Below are 19181 nucleotides of genomic sequence, written 5' to 3' on the forward strand. Positions count from 1 at the left end.
TCCCCCAAATTATAATCAATTCTAAAAAGTGTTATACATCAGAAAGAAATGGGTTATATTAGTAATAGAGGTTTGGTCAGACACAGGCTCTTCATTCATACCTTCTCCACTTCAGGCAGGCAGTCCAAGAGACCAACTGTGTATTCAGAGTCACTGTGATCATTCTCACATCCAGAAGATGTAATCTTGAGAGGCTGCTTAGCCATGGCATCCAGAACTGCTTCATACAATTCCTTTGTTATTAAAGGAGATGGCAGTTCCCTCAGGTAATCCTTGAGGACACCTATAGATGTTGAGAAAAGATCTAATGAAGCCATCTGTCTTGTACACATCGGTTTTAAACATTTAGGAATAACAAGCAAGTTTTTAGAATCCTTTCACAACACTCTAGTGGGAAAACGTAAAGACAAGGCAATTATGGGGAAGAATAATAACCAAACTGACAGTATAGCAAATTTCATGCCCAATACTGAACAAACTCTTTGTAAGAAAACTCAGCTCAACATATGTTTATAAACAAATTACAAAATATTGTCATATATCAATAAGTAATTCTAACCAACAAATACAGAGTCAGTCTGTATAGAGAGAAAATCAAATGCAAAAATAGAGTCATAGAGTCATACAGCAAGGAAACAGGCCCTTTCACCCAACTTGTCCATGGATTCCAAAACTTCAAATCTATCCAGAGTCAAAAGCAGGTTGTCAAAGTTATGACATGAGAATGCCACAACTAAACTACAAGTTAACTATAATCTACAATACTGTGCATCTGCCACCACTGTTGGAAAGAGTTTAAACTGATTCAGTGGGAGAGGGTTGACAGCATTAGTTCAGTAGGGACACTGTATAATCATTTATAGGAACCAAGGCAGAGGGAGTTCAGCCATGTTGAATTTCAAGGGAACAAGGTGAAGCTGGATGGCCTCTAATTTAATGCTAGGAGTATTACAGGATAGACATGTTGAATGCAATGTTGTTGCCATTACAGAGACATGGTTGATGGAGGGTCACGACTAACAATTCAACATTCCAGGGTATAGGATTTCACATAGCACAGGGGAGGGTATAAGAAGTAGTGGTATTGGATTCTTAATTCAGTCACTGCAATGAGAAGGGATGATATCTTGGAAGGGTCTTCAAGTAAGGCTTTATGGGTAAAACTCAGGAAGGAAAAGAGCGCAATCACACTGTTTTAAAGAAAACAACCTGAAATAATCCAGCCTCTATCTCAGGCAACATCCAGGAAGATGACAGAGGACTGGGAAAGAGCTAATGTGGTTCCAATTTTCAAGAAGGGTTGTAAAGATCAACCAGAAAATTACAGCCCAGTTAGAGTTCCATCAGTGGTGGGGAAACAACTGGAGAAAATTCTGAAGAAAATGATTCATTTCCACTTGGAGAGACAAAGTTTAATCAATGGTAATAAGGATTGGCCAGAGGGAGGTCATGCCTAACAAATTTGATTGAATTTTTCAAGGCGACCAGATGTGCAGTTGATGTCATTTATATGAATTTCAGAAAAATGTTAGACAAGGTCCCACATGGGATACAGATAAAGGAGGTAACAACACATGGGATGCAGAGTAGCATGGCAAGTTGGATCCAAAACGTTCTTAGTGGGATGAGACAGTGCTGCTGGAAGGTTTTGTGTGGAGTCTAGTGTCCAGTGGCATACCACAAGATTAATGCTGGGTCTGTTATTGTTTATCATTTATAAACAATAGAGAGAAAGTGTGGAGGGGAAAACGATAAGTAAGTTTGCAGATGACACATAGATTGGCTGGGTGGTTGACAGTGAGGAAAACCTTACGATACAAGAGGATAGATGGATTTGTCAGATGAGCAGATCAGTGGCAGACAGAAGTTAACCCTGAAAAGTGAGAGATGATGCACTCTGGAAGTAGTACCACCACACGGGAATATTCAATGAACAGCAGGACACCAAGAAGTTCAAAGGAACAGAAGTAGCTTAGAGTGCTTGTCTACAGATCCCTGAAGGAGGAAAACAGGTTAATAGGGTAGTTAAGGAAGCATACAGAGCACTTACCTTCATCAAATGGTCACAGCAGTCAACATAATCAAATACTCCTCCCACCCCAGTTATATTCTCTCCCACCCTCTTCCAAGGGGCAGAGGATACAAAAATTTGAAAACACGTACCAACTTATTGATGTACAGCCGTTAGCTGACTTACGAATGGAGCCTTCACATATCAGAGTTGATCTTTCTCTGCACCTTCACTGCAGCTGTAGCACTATATTCCGTAATCTGTTCTATTACCCTGATATTCCAGCCTCAGGTGAATGTGTGAAGTTTGCACATTCTTCCTGTGTCTGTGTGGGTTTCCTCCAAGGGCTCCAGTTTCCTCCCACAATCCAAAGATGTCTAGGTTAGGTGAATTGGCCATGTTAAATTGCCCATCGTGTTCAGGGATGTGTAGGTTAGGTGCATTAGTCAGGGGTAAATATAATAGGGTAGGGGAATGGGTGTAGGTGGGTTTCTCTTCAGAAGGTCGGTGTGGACTTATTGGGCCAAAGAGCCTGTTTCCACACTGCAGGGATTCTATAAAGAAAACTGCTCCATCTTTGTTGTTGTGGTTCTGCTCGCCGAGCTGGAAGTTTTTGCTGCAAACGTTTCGTTCCCTGGCTAGGGAACATCATCAGTGCTGTTGGAGCCTCGTGTGAAGCGCTGCTTTGGTGTTTCTTCCGGTATTTATATTGGTTTGTTCTTGCCGCTTCCGGGTGTCAGTTTCAGCTGCAGTGATTTGTATGTGGGGTCCAGGTCGATGTGTCTGTTGATGGATGTTCTTGCCGTTTCCGGGTGTTAGTTTCAGCTGTAGTGGTTTGTATATGGTGTCCAGGTCAATGTGTCTGTTGATGGAGTTTGGGGATGAATGCCATGCTTCTAGGAATTCTCTGGCTGTTCTCTGTCTGGCTTGTCCTATGATAGTGGTGTTAGCCACTCTACCATATGTCAGGAGCATCTCAGAACTGACAGCCAGACTACTGCGACCCTTAGGACTCATAACAGCACACAAGCCAACATCCACGCTCAGACAACAACTCACTAGAACAAAGGACCCAATACTCAGCATGAGCCAAACTAATGTAGTTTACAAAATACCATGCAAGGACTGCACAAAACACTATATAGGACAAACAGGAAGACAGCTAACAATCCGCATCCATGAACATCAGCTAGCCACAAAACGACACGACCAGCTATCTCTAGTAGCCATACACTCAGACAACCAGCAACATGAATTTGACTGGGAAAACACCACTATCATAGGACAAGCCAGACAGAGAACAGCCAGAGAATTCCTAGAAGCATGGCATTCATCCCCAAACTCCATCAACAGACACATTGACCTGGACACCATATACAAATCACTACAGCTGAAACTAACACCCGGAAACGGCAAGAACATCCATCAACAGACACATCGACCTGGACCCCACATACAAATCACTGCAGCTGAAACTGACACCCGGAAGCGGCAAGAACAAACCAATATAAATACCGGAAGAAACATCAAAGCAGCGCTTCACACGAGGCTCCAACAGCACTGATGATGTTCCCTAGCCAGGGAACGAAACGTTTGCAGCAAAAACTTCCAGCTCGGCGAGCAGAACCACAACGGATACCCGAGCTACAAATCTTCAATCAGATTTTAAATGCTCCATCTTTCAATGAGATCATTGAATGAGAATTTCAATTTGAATCCTCAACTCCACTTTCCTGCTTTTTCCCTTTAACCTTGATACACTTGCTGATTACAAAATCTCTCAGCCCGAATATCAACTAGACTACCACCATCCCATTACCAAAGAAAACATGCACAATGGGCCTTAATGACTACTACCCAATGGCTCTGACTTCCATAGTCATTAAGGGCTTTGAGGGGGTGTTATAACCCACACCAACTCCAGTCTCCCAGTTTGCTTTGATCCCCTAAAATTTGGTCCACATCAGATGCCATTTCTCTAGTTTTGCACTCATTCCTGGAACACCTGGACAACAAAGACACCTATATCAGACCTCTGCTCATCAACTATAGCTCCACCCTCAACACCATTATACCCCCCAGACTAACTTCAACACTCTGAGACCAAGGTCTTGGCTCTGCCCTCTGCAACTGGATCCTCAACTTCCTGACCCACAGACCGCAATCAGTGAAGATAGGCAACTGCACCTCCACCACAATAACACTGAACACTGGAGTTGTCCAAGGATACAAGAACGTCATCTACAAGTTTGCTGATGACTCCTCCGTGGTAGGACAGATATCTAACAAAGACAAGGCAAAATACAGAAAGGGAGATAGAGGATTTGGTGTCACAGTGCAATGACAACAATCTTTTTTAACATCGGCAAATCTAAAGAACTGATCATTGACTTTAGAAGGAAAGGAAGAGAACACGCCTCCATCTACATAAACGGAACTGAGGTTGAGGGGGTTGGGAGTATCAAAGTTCCTCGGATTAATGATAACTGACAGCCTGTCCTGAACTTCTCACATAAATGTGATAATCAAGATGGCATAACAATGTCTCTTCTTTGTCAGGCAGCTCAGAAAATCTGGCGAGTCCACAAGTTTTACAGATGCACCATTGAAAACATACTGTCCAGGTGCACAACGGTCTGGTATGGCAACTGCTCTGACCAGGACCACAAGAAACTACAGAAGGTTGTGTGCACAGCCCAGATTAACATGGAAGCCAATCTTCAATACAGGCTACACTTACACGGCCTATTGCTATGGAAAGGCTGACAATACCATCAAAGACCCCTCCCACCCTGGTAATGCTCTCCTACCGGGGAGACACAGAAGCTTGAGAACGAACACACACACACACACACACACTAACAGGTTCAGGAACAGCTTCTACCCAGCCCCTATCAGACTGATGAATGGACTCTTTAACTTCAAATTATGCTAATCTTACTAACGTTGATCATGCCTAGCGCATGCCCTGTGCAATGTAACCTGTATGGATAGGCTCTTGATTAGTAAAGGGATCAAGGGTTACGGGGAGCAGGCAGGGAAATGGGGTTGAGAAACATATCAGCCATGACTGAATGATGGAGCAAACTCGATAGGCTGCATGGCCTAATACTGCTCATTGTGATCTATACCTGACCTCATAACAGTAAGTGGGAAACTGAGAAACAAATTTGTAAGGAGATTTCAGTTGTCTGTAAGAATAATAGGGTGGTTGTGGTAAATGATTTTAACTTTCCAAACATAGACTGGGACTGCTATAGCATTAAGGGTTTAGATGGAGAGGAATTTGTTAAGTGTGTACAAGACAATTTTCTGATTCAGTATGTGGATTCCTACTGGAAAAGCTGCAAAACTTGACCTACTCTTGGGAAATAAGGCAGGGCAGGAGACTGAGGTGTCAGTGGGGGAGCACTTTGGGATCAGGGACCATAATTCTATTAGTTTTAAAATAGTGATGGAAAAGAATAGACCAGATCTAAAAGTTGAAGTTCTAAATTAGAGGAAGGCCAATTTTGATGGTATTAGGTAAGAACTTTCAAAAGCTGACTGGAGGCAGATATTTGCAGGTAAAGGGATGGCTAGAAAATGGGAAGTCTTCAGAAATAAGATAACAAGAGTCCAGAGATAGTATATTCCTGTTAGGGTGAAAGGAAAGGCTGGTAGGTATACAGAAAACTGGATGACTAGAGAAATTGAGGTTTTGTTTAAAAGGAAGGAAGCATATATTAAGTATAGACAGCAGATATCGAATGAATCCTTAGAAGAGTATAAAGGCAGTAGGAGTATACTAAAGAGGGAAATCAGGAAAGCAGAAAGGGGGCATGAGATAGCTTTGGCAAATAGGGTAAATGAGAATCCAAAGGGATTTTATAAACACACTAAGGACAAAAGGGTAACTCTCAAAGATCAGCAAGGCAGCCCAAGTGTGCAGCTGCAGGAGATGGGGGGAGATACTAAGCGAGTATTTTGCATCAGTGTTTACTGTTGAGAAGGGCATGGAAGATAAAGAATGTGGGAAAGTAGATGGTTACATCTTGAAAAATGTCCAAATTACAGAGGTCTGGATGTCTAGAAACACAAAGAACAAAGTACATTTATAGCCCAGGGACAGGCCCTTCGGCCCTCCAACCTGAGCCGATCCAAATCTACTGGCTAAACCTGTCGGCCAATTCCTAAGCATTTGTATCTCTCTGTTCCCCACCTACTCATGCATCTGTCCATTAAATGAATCTACCGTGCCCGCCTCTACCGTCTCTGCTGGCAATGTGTTACAGACACCCACCACCCTCTGTGTGAAGTACTCACCGCGTGTATCCCTCTTAAATTTTCCACCTCTCACCTCTCATTATGGAATCCTTTACCATGGGAAAAAGCTTATCTCTATCCACCCTCTACACCCTTCATGATTTTGTAAACCTCATTCAGATCGCCCCTCAATCTCCTTTTTTCTCATGAAAATAAATCTAACCTACTCAACCTCTCTTCATAGCTACCACCTTCCATACCAGGCAACATCCTTGTAAACCTTCTCTGCACCCTCTCCAAAGTGTCCACATCCTTTGGGTAATGTGGCGACCAGAACTGTACACAGTATTCCAAATGCGGCCGAACCAACGTCCTGTACTATTTTAACATGACTTGCCAGCTCTTATAATCAACACCCCGTCCAATGAAGGAAAGCATACTATATGCCTTCTTGACCACTCTATCTACCTGTGCAGCAACCTTCACGGTACAATGGACCTGCACTCCCAGATCTCTTTGCCCATCAACCTTTCCCAAGGCTCTTCCGTTTATTGTATAATTCGCTCCAGAATTATTCTTGCCTAAATGCATCACCTCATATTTGTCTGGATTGAAAGCCATCTGCCACTTTTCCGCCCAACTCTCCAGTCTATCTATATCCTCCTGTATTCTTTGAAAATCCCTTACTCTTTCTGCTACTCCACCAACAATGCCCTCTTCTAGATCATTGATGTATATCACAAGTAACAATGGCCCCAACACTGACCCCTGTGGAACACCACTGATCACCTTTCTCCATTTCGAGAAACTCCCTTTAACTACTACTCTCTGTCTCCTGTTGCTCAACAAGTTCTTTACCCACCTAGCAAGAACACCCTGCACACCATGTGACTTCACTTTCTCCATTAGTCTACCACGGATAAAAGTGGATAAATCTCCAGGACCTGATCCAGTGCATCCCAGAACTCTGTGGGAAGCTGGGGAAATGATTGTTGGGCCCCCTTGCTGAGATATTTGTATCATCGATTGTTACAGGTGAGGTGCCGGAAGACTGGAGGTGGGTAACGTTGTGCCACTATTTAAGAAAGGTGGTAAGGACAAGCCCAGGAACTATAGACCAGTGAGCCTGACATTGGTGGTGGGCAAGTTGTTGGAGAGAATCCTGAGGGACAGGATTTACATGTATTTGGAAAGGCAAGGACTGATTTGGAATAGTCAGCATGGCTTTGTGCGAGGGAAATCATGTCTCACAAACCTGATTGAGTTTTTTGAAGAAGTAACAAACAGGATTGATGAGGGCAGAGTGGCAGACTTGATCTATATGGACTTCAATAAGGCATTCAACAAGATTCTTCATGGGAGACTGATTTGCAAGGTTAGATGTCATAGAATACAGGGAGAACTAGCCATTTAGATATAGAACTGACTCGAAGGTAGAAGACAGAGGGTGGTGGTGGATGGTTGCTTTTCAGACTGGTGGCCTGCGTCCAGTGGTGTGCCACAAGGATCAGTGCTGGGTCCATTGCTTTTCATCATTTATAGAAATGATTTGGATGTGACCATAGGAGGTATAGTTAGTAAGTTTGCAGATGACACCCAAATTGGAAGTTTAGTGGTCAGCAAAGAAAGGTTACCTCAGAGTACAACAGAATCTTGATCAGATGGCCCAATGGGCAGAGGAGTGGCAAATAGAATTTAAGATGCTGCATTTTGGAAAAGCAAATCAGGGCAGAACTTATACACTTGATGGTAAAGTCCTGGGGAGTGTTGCTGAACAAAGAGACCTTGGAATGCAGGTTCATAGCTCCTTGAAAGTAGAGTCATAGGTACATAGAATATTGAAGGCAGCATTTGGTATGCATTCCTTTATTGGTCAGAGTATTGAGTACTGGAGTTTGGAGGTCATGTTGCAGTTGTACAGGACATTGGTTAGGCTATTTTTGGGATATCATGTACAATTCTGGTCTCCTTCCTATCGAGGGCTTTTGTGAAAAGTGAAAGTGTTCAAAAAGGATTTACAAGGATGTTGCCAGGTTTGGAGGATTTGAGCTATAGGGAGAGGCTGAACAGGCTGGGGCTGTTTTCCTTGGAGTATCAGAGGTTGAGGATTGACCTTATCGAAGTTTATAAAATCATGAGGACCAAGGATAGGATAAATAGACAAGGTCTTTTCCCTGAGGTGGGGGGGTCGAAAACTGGAGAGCATAGGTTTAGGGTGAGAAGGGAAAGATATAAAAGAGACCTAAGGGGCAACATTTTCCACACAGAGTGCTCTGTGTGTATGGAATGAACTGCCAGAGGAAGGGGTGCAGACTGGTACAATTACAGCATTTAAAAGGCATCTGGATGGGTATATGAATAGGAAGGGTTTAGAGGGATATGTGCCAAGTGCTGGCAAATGGGACTAGATTAGATTAGGATATCTGGTCTGCATGGACAAGTTGGACCAAAGGATGTGTTTCCATGCTGTATATCTTTATGATTCTATAATGATTTGTTGTAAACTCGGCATTATAAATATTCCATCCGTTCAGACTAGAGGTTTTTCTATAGTCACATGCTTTTTTGGAATTGATGCACTTCCATCACTTTCTGACCTGTTTTAATAAATCACCTTCACAGAACTGACCTAGATCCACGTGCCTCTATTTAAAATCCAAATTCCAACGCATATTCTGCACATACCTTTAATCAAAATATGCAAATCTCTGAAGGTGACAGGACAACTTGATAATACTTGAGAGACACCTCAAAAAGAAATCTCTGTGTAATCATTGATTAGACTGCAGTAGAATGTGATCTCCAAATTCTTAACATCATGCTGTAGGAAAGATGTTAAGGTCTTTCATACAGTGTTGGAGTAATTTACTACCATGGAAGATAAGAATGGAAAGAATGTTTCAGGGAAATTTCATTGAGCTATCAAAATTATGAGCACGCCTCTATATATGTATTTGCAATTAGAAGTTTTAAATCAAACTCTCAAGCAGCTGTCGTTTCAATGCTCTGGCATATTTGCAATGTGCTGAGCAACCATATTTTGATTATAAAAAGGGCAATAAATTCAAACTAATTGCAACTGGAAGAAGTACTATCAAACCATCCTAAAATATTAATCACTATAGGTCACCAAAGCCAAAAAACATTGGTGAGCAGATTAAAGAAAGTGTTTTGCAACTTTAACGAAGTATTGTGATTTCAGTATTAATAACAAATTAAGATCACAATCAATTTTCTCCTTATTTGATCAAGAAATTTGCTTCTGGTCCTAAGTAAAAGATTAACAATATCAGCTTGTGGAAAGAAGCTGCCAGTCAAAACATATCTGCAAGCTCAAATCAGACTAATGAGTAATGCTAAAGTACAAGAATCATGATGAACTCTGACTCTAATAAAGAGTCTCTACCACACTGGTTAAATTAGCCCTGTGAAAAGCAAGGTGTTATTTTAAGTTCCACTTTCACTTTTAATGCCCCAGTTGCTCAGCCCTGTGCTTTACCCTGAATCTGCACCAAATAAATTTAGAGAGCAAACTAAACCCAGAGTTCACTTCATTGGTTTCACTTTTTTCTTACTCATTGAACTGTTAGCATACATGCTTAACTTTGACATGCAAACTTACACGAATGAATGCAGGCACAATGCAAGAACATTGCTATGGGCCTGCTCCCAAAATCAGCACTGGGCAGCAAAATGCAGGCAGCCAGAGTATTTGATTATAACTAAACCAATAGCAGCACAGTTGTTTTCTGGGTCAAGATTTGCTATATTAATGCCCATGCCTGAGCTATTATAAATCTGTCAAAACAAACGACTATCAGCTTGATACGCTCAGTTTTTCATTTTGTAATACAACCGTTGCAGTGTGTTTGAAAATTTCAACATTCTTTCTGTTCAAGCTTAATTTCAACAGATTAGATAACATACATTAAATAGAGCTTTCAAGTTGTCACGAATACTCTTAAAGCAATGTTAAAATTTGCTGAAGCTTAGTTCGATCATACTTATGGCAGCTCAGGTTATGATTATTCATAGTCAACCTGGAGAAGCACATTTTTAAAAATCTCAAGCACAGGAACTTCGAAAATAGACGTAGGCCAATCAGTCCTGTGAGCCTCCTCCACCATTCATATTGATTATGGCTGATCATCCAAATCAATAGCTTGCTCCCACAGTCCGCCCCAAACCTTTGATCCATTTAGTCCCAAGTATTTTATCCAACTCCGTCTTGAAATCATACAAAGTTTTAGTCTCAATTGCTTTCTGTGTCGCAAATTCCACTGACTCACACATTCTGGGTGAAGAAATTTCTCATCATCTCAGTCCTTAGTGATGTAATCATTAGACTATTAATCCAAAACCAGTTAATGTTCTAGGTACCCGGGTTCAAATCCTGCCATGGTAGACAGTAGAATTTGAATTCCTTAAGAAAATATCTGGGATTAAGAGTCAAATGGCCGTGAAACCGCTGCCAATCTTGTTCATTATTGTCCTCAGGGAAGCTAATTAGATTAGAATAGATTAGATTCTCTACAGTATGGAAACAGGCCATTCAGCCAAACAACTCCACATCGACCCTCTGAAGAGTCACCCACCCAGACCCGTTCCCCAATATTTATCCCTGGCTAACGCTCCTAACACTATGGACAATTTAGCATGGCCAATTCACCTGATCTGCACATCTTTGGACTGTGGGAGGAAACCGGAGCACCTGGAGGAAACCCACACAGACACGGGGAGAATGTACAAACCCCACACAGACAGTCACTCGAGGCTGGAATCGAACCTGGATCCCTGGCGCTATGAGGCAGCACAGCTAACCATTGAGCCACCGTGCCGCCCCAAATCTACCATCCTGATCTGGTCTAGCAGTGTGATTGACTCAACTGCCCTCTGAACAATTAGAGACAGGCAATAAATCCTGGTCTGGCCAGTGTCATCCACATCCTGAGAATGAATTTTTAAAAAAATTACCCCACATGCTCAGACTATCCAAGTCATCTGGAACATCCTTCCTGCATCTAGCCAGTTAGTCCAGTTAGAACTTTATAGGTTTTTATTGAGATCCATCCTCATTCTTCCAAACTCCAGTGAATTTAATCCTTACCGATTGAACCTCTCCTCATGTCATTCCTATTCTTATTTACTTCCACACAAAATTTAGGAGTTATCAAGATATATAAAGTTCTAAACTTTTAATGCTGGCATATTTATATAAATCATCAGAACAGAATTAGATATGAACACACCAAACCTACCAACACTGAAAACAAATTAGAAAATAAACCTGTACAACATATGTGAAAGACAAATTCATAGATAAACCCCTGGTTAAAACATCTCAAAAGCCTGGGGCTAGAAAAAAAACTATGGTCACTTATCTACAGAGCTGCTGCTGGTAAAATTGTTCACACCTTGAAATGAATAGGCAAAATATTGCAGGTTGGCAAACAGAGAAGCACAAAGCCCTCGTAAATTTAACCCCGGACCCAGCAAAGACGGGTTGACTTGTCTTCACCCAATGTGTCTTTGTCAGAGTGCAACGAGTAAACTCGTCCAAAACATATAATTTCAAAAACAGCCACAGACGAGTTTATACGTCAATTCTCGGCATTTCTGGGCCCTTCTCAGCTAGAAACGAGTATACTCGGTGACTCATACGTCTGGTAGCTGTGTCTCTTCCGCCTCAGGCATTGCAAGAAGCGTTGACGCAGTGCTTTTGGGCACACACTGTCATTCGGTTTTTTCTGTTTTTGTTTTACAAATTACGCCCAGATGTCGAGCTCAGAAGATGGCAATGAGTATGAACTTTCTATTAGAAGCTTGGATGAGAGTGCAAGCTCGTCTGATAAGTTATTTCCGTAATCAGCATTAAAAATACTATTAAAGAAAAGCAATAAAAAAATTTGTCTGAAAATGAAATGTTTTCTCCAAAAAAAGTTGCCGGGGAAAGGGTTAATAACAGATTTATTTTCAAGCTATTGTCCAGGCATGCTATGAAGATTAGCAAGTTTTGAAAAGATTTGTAGCTCAGGTTGAGGTTTTGTATGTAGGTTTGCTCGCTGAGCTGGAAGGTTCATTTCCAGACGTTTCGTTACCCTACTAGGTAACACCTTCAGTGGGCCTCAGGCAAAGCAATGCTGAAAATTCCTACTTTCTACTTATTTATGTGCTTCGCCTGAGGCCCACTGAAGGTGTTACCTTGTACGGTAACGAAACGTCTGGAAATGAACCTTCCAGTTCAGCGAGCAAACCTACATCCAGAAGTGCTATGAAGATACCTGAATACCATGTAGAAATTCCCTCACCGAACTGTTTTAGTACAAAACAACTGTTTCAATAATATGTTACCCTTAAGCAAATTTATGCCTCCGTAGTTTGTATCAGAAATTACATTTATTCTTAAACTAATACAGTTCAGGCCTTAGGCCCACCAAGTTTGTACAACCAAAAATATATTAAATCTACAAATCACATCTCCTCATTGTGCTGTCTCATGTTAACAAGATATTTGATCATTTAACTTCATGTCTTAAGATTCTGAATTACTTAATGGCATTGAGTTAGACCACCCTTCACAGAGAGAGGCTTCCAAAGAGTACGCTATGGTGTTCAGAAGTTTTATGTAAATGTATCTTTGTCAAGTACCCAGCTACAAATTGATAGTATCTAATTCTGTAATATACCTCAAACCTTTGAAACACATTACTGTCTTTTCCTTTATGTACATATGGGATGTAGAGGGATCGGAATGTCCTGGTGCTTGAATTATAAAGGATTTGAATACAATATAACAAATACTTTGGAAAGCTAATACAGCATTATCATTCACTATAAAGGGAACTGAAAACAAACATAGGAACATGATGCTTCAGTTATGCAGGGCACTGGTGATGCTGCATCTGGAGTACTGCACAAATATTGGTCATCTTAAGACCATAAGACCGTACAACATAGGAGTGGAAGTAAGGCCATTCAGCCCATTGAGTCCACTCCGCCATTCAATCATGGCTGATGGGCATTTCAACTCCACTTACCAGCATTCTCCCCGTAGCCCTCATTTAAGGATGGATGTAAATGCAATACTGGCAGTTCAGATTTATTCAAGGTTTATTTGACGGATACCTAGAATGGGTCAAGTGTCTTGTGAGGAATGGTTGGACAGGCAAGGTTCGATTCCACAACCTTTTTAAAAATTCACTTGTGGGACAAGTGTTGTTAGCTGGCCAGCATTTAATGCCCATACCTAGTTGCCCTTGAGAAGGTAGTGGTGAGCTGCCTTCTTGAACCACTGCATTCCACGTGCCATTAGGTTGACCCACAATGCCATTAGGGAGGGAATTCTAGGATTGTGGCCCAGCAGCATGAAGGAAAGGCAATACATTTCCAAGTCAAGATGGTGAGTAGCTTGGAGGGAAATGTGCAGGTGGTGGGTGTTCCCATATCTGCTACCCTTGTTCATCCAAAAGGAAGTGGTCATGGGTTTGGAAGGTGCTGTCTGAGAATCCTTTGAATTTCTGCATTTTCTAGATACACTGCTGCTACTGAGCATCAGTGATGGAGGGACTGGATTTTTGTCAACGTGGTGCCAATCAACCAGGCAGCTTTGTCCTGGATGGTGTCAATCTTCTTGAGAGTTGTTGGAGTTGCACATATACAGGCAAGCTGAGGGTATTCGATCATACGCTTGACTTTCGTTATGACACAGGGTAAACCCCTCTGCTAATTTAAACTGGTCACACAGAGAAGCTCGGTTCGCGCCATAATCTGTTAAATTTCAAGAGGCATAGAACTATCCCAGAGGTCACTATTTAAAGTGAAAATTATCAATTTTATTCCTGAAGTCCAACAGAGAATATTAAAACCAACAACTATTTACAACTCCTTTATCTTAAACCTATCTTTTGCCTCGCACTCTACAATAATGGTCCAATAAAAATCCTGAGTAAGATTTACAAATAAAATTCATGTTTCAAAAACCAGTCAGCTTTGTCGATTCTCCTTTGTAAATTTTCTCTAGGTCAATTTTGATGTTCATCTGCACAAACTTCTTACAGGCAGGTACCTTTCAGAGAGCTCTTCAACTAGCAGTCTGTGGATGTCCTTTGCAGTTCTCCTTCTAACAGTTCAAAATATCTGGTTTTATACCCCAAAATATTGGATCATTTCATAGGTTTTAATATTATCAAAATACTAAATTCAAATTTGATTGGATTTTGGTATCTTAAAACATAATTTAAATCGTTTGGGCGAATTTGAATTTATTTTTGTTTCATGGCAACTCATCTGCAGCTATTTGTTTCCCGAATGTTACAGTCTTACTTTGTTCAGGACTCTCTGTGCTTTGTCAGTCTTTGCTAGTTTTTCAACTCTCTTAAAGGTACAGTACACCTCTATACCTTCATAACACTTGTGCCTTGTGGATAGTGGATGGGCTTTAGGGAGTCAGGAAATGAATTATCTGTCACAGTATTTTTAGACTCTGACCTGATCTTATAACTATTGCATTTATATGGTGAGTCTAGTTGAGCTTCTGGTCAATGGTAAGGTTAGTTTTACAATAAACACAAATAAATTTCACTTTTTCACAACACTACAAAGTCCATTCGCTTCAGATTTTTAAAATTTATGCAGAGAAAACTTAAACCACGAGGTCATGCCATATCAATCAATAACTCGGTACATGATCTTGGGTCCCTTACAATACAAACCAAATGTGGCTAAGAGATTGGCTGAAATGATGTGAAAAATCATAGATCCACAAACTCTGACACAGACACTGGAGCCAAAGTACAACTACATTAAAATATCTGGGTTACATATCCTTTTCAATCGTATCTTGCACTGATCTAAAAACAACTCAAACATTTCATAATTTAGTTCTACTAAAGCAGAGAAGGGCTAAAAATACCCATATTTTCATATAAGCACTCCTCCCAAATCATGACTGACAGGCTATGCTTGTGACTATATTAGTTTCTAACCAGCCTAAAGTGTAACCAAACCCATCCCCATATCAAAGAAATTATTTCCCTCTAACAGTCTTGTGCATGTTTCAATAGTCCTTGAGTGCAGCAATACTAATGCCATCCCATATATATTATCCAATCCTCTTGATATCCAACAGGATTAATGGCTCACCTATAATGATACCTCGCAGTAATCTGTCCGAGCACCAATAACTCTCCCACTTCTGAATAACAGAAGCAGCTGTCAATTGTTCACTCTATGACCAACGGCATAATTCAAAGTCATTTTCATGACGCATTTTACTACTGATGTGCCAATAAGAATGAGAGAGTCAAACTGCATGGAAACGGAGCCTTCAGTCCAACCAGTCCATGCTGACCATAATCACAAACTAAACCAGTCTCACCTGGTCTGTGCTTGGTCCATATCTCTCTCTTATTCATGTTCCTACCCAAATATTTTTTAAATGTTGTAACTGTACTTGTTCATTCTACACACAAACCATTCTCTGTTTAAAAAAAAAGTTGCCGTCATGTCTTATTAAAATCTTTTTTCTTCTCACCTTAAAATTATGCCGCCTAGTCTTGGGGAAGACTAGAAATCCTCTATCTTAGGGAAAGGATACCTGCCATTCACCTTCTCTATACTCCTTATTAGTTTTATAAACCTCTACAAGGTCACCCCTCAACACCCTACGCTCCAGTAAAGGCAGCCCCAGGCTATCCAGCCTCTCCTTATAACTCAAACCCTCCATTCCCAGCAACATTCTAATAAATTTTTTCTGAACTCAATCCAGCCTAATAATATCCTTTCTAAAACACGGCGACCAGAACGGCACACAGAATTCCAAAAGGAGCCCTCACCAACGTCCTGTCCAACTTCAACATGACTTCCCAACTCTTATACTCAAAAGACTGTGCAATGAAGGCAAGGATGCTAAATGCCTTCTTAACCACCCTGTCTACCCGCGAGGCAAACTTCAAAGAATTATGTACCTGAACCCGTAGTTCTCTCTGTTCTACAATACTACCCAAGGCCCTACCATTAACTGTGTAAGTCTTGCCCTTGTCTGTATTATCAAAATGCAATACCTCACACTTATCCAAATTAAATTCCATCTGCCACTCCTCAGTCCATCAACCCAATTGATCAAGTTCTCTTTGTAACCTTAGATAACCTCTTTACTATCCATTATACCACCAAGTTTGGTGTCATCTGTAACCTTACTAACCATGCCATCTAAATTATTTATGTAAGTGACAAATACAAGTGGACCAGCACTGATCCCTACAGAACACCGCTGGTAACTGGCCTCCAAACCAAAACCAACTCTTAATGCCAGGAAACTGTGGTGATGAAGTCAATTTTGTATCCAATCGGTAAGCTCACACTGAATCCCATGTGATCTAACTTCACTAATTAGTCTACCTTGTGAAATCTTGTCAAAGGAGCTATTGGCAACTCCAACATCAGCAGCCAGACCTCAAGGATGGATTAGTTGCACCTTAAGTTTTAATCTCAGAACAACAGCTCCTTATTTTCATTGGCACAGTGGCAATACCACTGACCCTGGACCAGAGAAGCCTGGATTCAAGTCCCACCTGCTCCAGACTGTGAAATGATACCTCTGAACAGGCTGATTAGAAAAGTTAGTTCACCAACAGATTTACCTGAGCCACTGTGGTGCAGTGGTAGTGTCCCCACCTGTGGGCCAAGAGGCATGGGTTCAAGTCTCAAGGCGTGACCCACTCTCACTAGTATTCTGACATACAGATGAGGAAGAACACCACTTCAACTCGGACAACACATCCATATTAGGACAAGCCAAACAGAGATACACACGAGAGTACCTAGAAGCATGATTTGGAGATGTCGATGTTGGACTGGGGTGTACAGACTTAAAAATCACACAACACCAGGTTATAGTCTAACAGGTTTAATTGGAAGCACACTAGCTTTCGGAGCGTCGCTCCTTCATCAGATGATCAGGTGATCAGACAAGCTAGTGCCTCCAATTAAATCTGTTGGACTATAACCTGGTGTTGTGAGATTTTTTAATTCAGCACAGGTAGATAGTGTGGTGAAGCCAGCATGTGAAATGCTTGCCTTCATTTGCCAGGGCATTGAATATAGGAGTCAGAAAATCTTGTCCCAACCTAGGCCACAGATGGAATACGGTGTCACCACACTACCGGAAGGATATGACTGCGCTGGAGAGGGTGCCGAGATTCATGAGGATGTTGCCTAGAACGGAAAGTCTCAGTTACGAGAAGAAACTAGATAGGCTGGATTGAGCAAAGGAGGCTGAGGGGGAGCTGATTAAGGCATACAAAATTATGAGAGGCACAGATAGAGTAGATTGTAAGAATCTCTTCCCCATGGCAGGGGGCATATGTTTAAGGTGAGGAGTAAGAGGTTTACAGGAGATCTGAGAAAGATGTTTTCAGCCAGAGGGTGGTAAATGTATGGAATGTGTTGCCTTACAAGATAGTGGAGGCAGGTACTCTTGCAACATTTAAGAAGTATCTTATGAGTATTGAAAATGACAGGACATAGTAGGCTATGGACCAAGTGCAGGTAAATGAGATTAGTGTAGTGTGCTGTTCATTAGTCAGGCCAAAGGGCTTCTTTCTATACTGTGTGATTCTCCGACTTTATCATTATAATGAATTGCTTTTGAGTGTACCGGTTCAAGACTAATTAGTAACATGATTCAGGGGGAGCTTTCTAATTGGATACAAAATTAGCTTAACAGCAGGAGACAAAGTGGTAAAAGGTTGCTTTTCAGACGGGAGGCCTGTCACCAGCAGCATTCCAGAGGAATTGGTGGCATAGTAGTCAGTGAAGGGTTTCTAAGATTACAAAGGGATTTTGATCAAATGGGCTGAAAAATGCAGATCCAGTTCAATTTGGATAAATGCAAGGTATTGCATTTAGTACAACAAACAGGGGCAGGGCTTAAACAACTAATGGTAGGGCCCTGGGTAGTAGAACTATGGGTCAGGACATAATGCTTTGTAGTTTAAAAAGGCGTTTTGCATGCTTGCCTACATTGCTCAGTCCTTTGAGTATAGGAGTTACGATGTCATGTTGAGGTTTTACAGGATGTTGATGAAGCAAAAGTGAGGGCTGCAAATGCTGAAGATTAGAGTCAAGAGTGTGGTGCTGGAAAAGTACAGTAGGTCAGGCTGGAATACTGAAGGGTTTAGAAAAGATTTACCAGGATGTTGCCAGGTATGGAAGGCTTGAGTTATAAAGAAAGGTTGGATAAGCTGCAACTTCTTTCACTGGAGTAGGAGGTTGAGAGGTAACCTTACAGAGATTTGTAAAATCATGAGAGGTATAGATCGGGTTATGATAGGTGTATTTTCCCTAGGATGGGGGATTTCAACACTAAGGGGCTTTTTCTAAGAGGACAGGAGAGAGATTTAAGAAAGGGGCTTTTTTTTTAAATACAAAAGGTGGTTTGTGTATAGAATGAACTTCCTGAGGAAATGACCGATGCGGGCACAGTTACAATGTTTAAAAGAATAGGCAAGGTTTGGAGGGAATATGGGCCTGGAGTAAGCAGATAGACTAGTTTAGTTTGGGATTATGTTTAATGTGGACTAGTTGGGCTGAAGGGTCTGTTTCTATGCTGTTTGACTCTATGACTTTGTTACAGAACTTAAACATTGCCAAAATGAGACAAAGTTGAAGGCAAATGCACCCAATACTGAAATGCCAAAATTAAAAAATTAAAAATAAAGCAAAATTTCCACAGCATGAGAAGTGGCTGTTGAAATATGTTGGCATAGATGCAGCAAGAACGTTAAGTGTCTTTCTTAAATTCAAAGCAGGCAAATTGACTGATTGCATTCCCGTGACAATGCCCTGACCAAAGATTGGCTAGCTCCATAGACCTTTCCTTCAAAATCTGATGTATGAACATATTCCTTTTACTCAGAAATAACAG

General features: G+C 41.3%; 1 protein-coding gene across 1 annotated transcript in view; it reads right to left on the reverse strand.

Moving 5' to 3' along the window:
• syde2 (synapse defective 1, Rho GTPase, homolog 2 (C. elegans)) overlaps positions 1-19181 on the reverse strand; it is a 165216-nt gene that overhangs the window by 36341 nt on the left and 109694 nt on the right. The window contains exon 5 of the mRNA XM_060830651.1: positions 102-283. Within this exon, the coding sequence (XP_060686634.1) occupies positions 102-283 (182 nt within the window). The remainder of the gene's footprint in view (positions 1-101; positions 284-19181) is intronic.

This window comes from Hemiscyllium ocellatum, chromosome 9 (assembly GCF_020745735.1).
Source record: "Hemiscyllium ocellatum isolate sHemOce1 chromosome 9, sHemOce1.pat.X.cur, whole genome shotgun sequence".
Lineage (NCBI taxonomy): Eukaryota > Metazoa > Chordata > Chondrichthyes > Orectolobiformes > Hemiscylliidae > Hemiscyllium > Hemiscyllium ocellatum.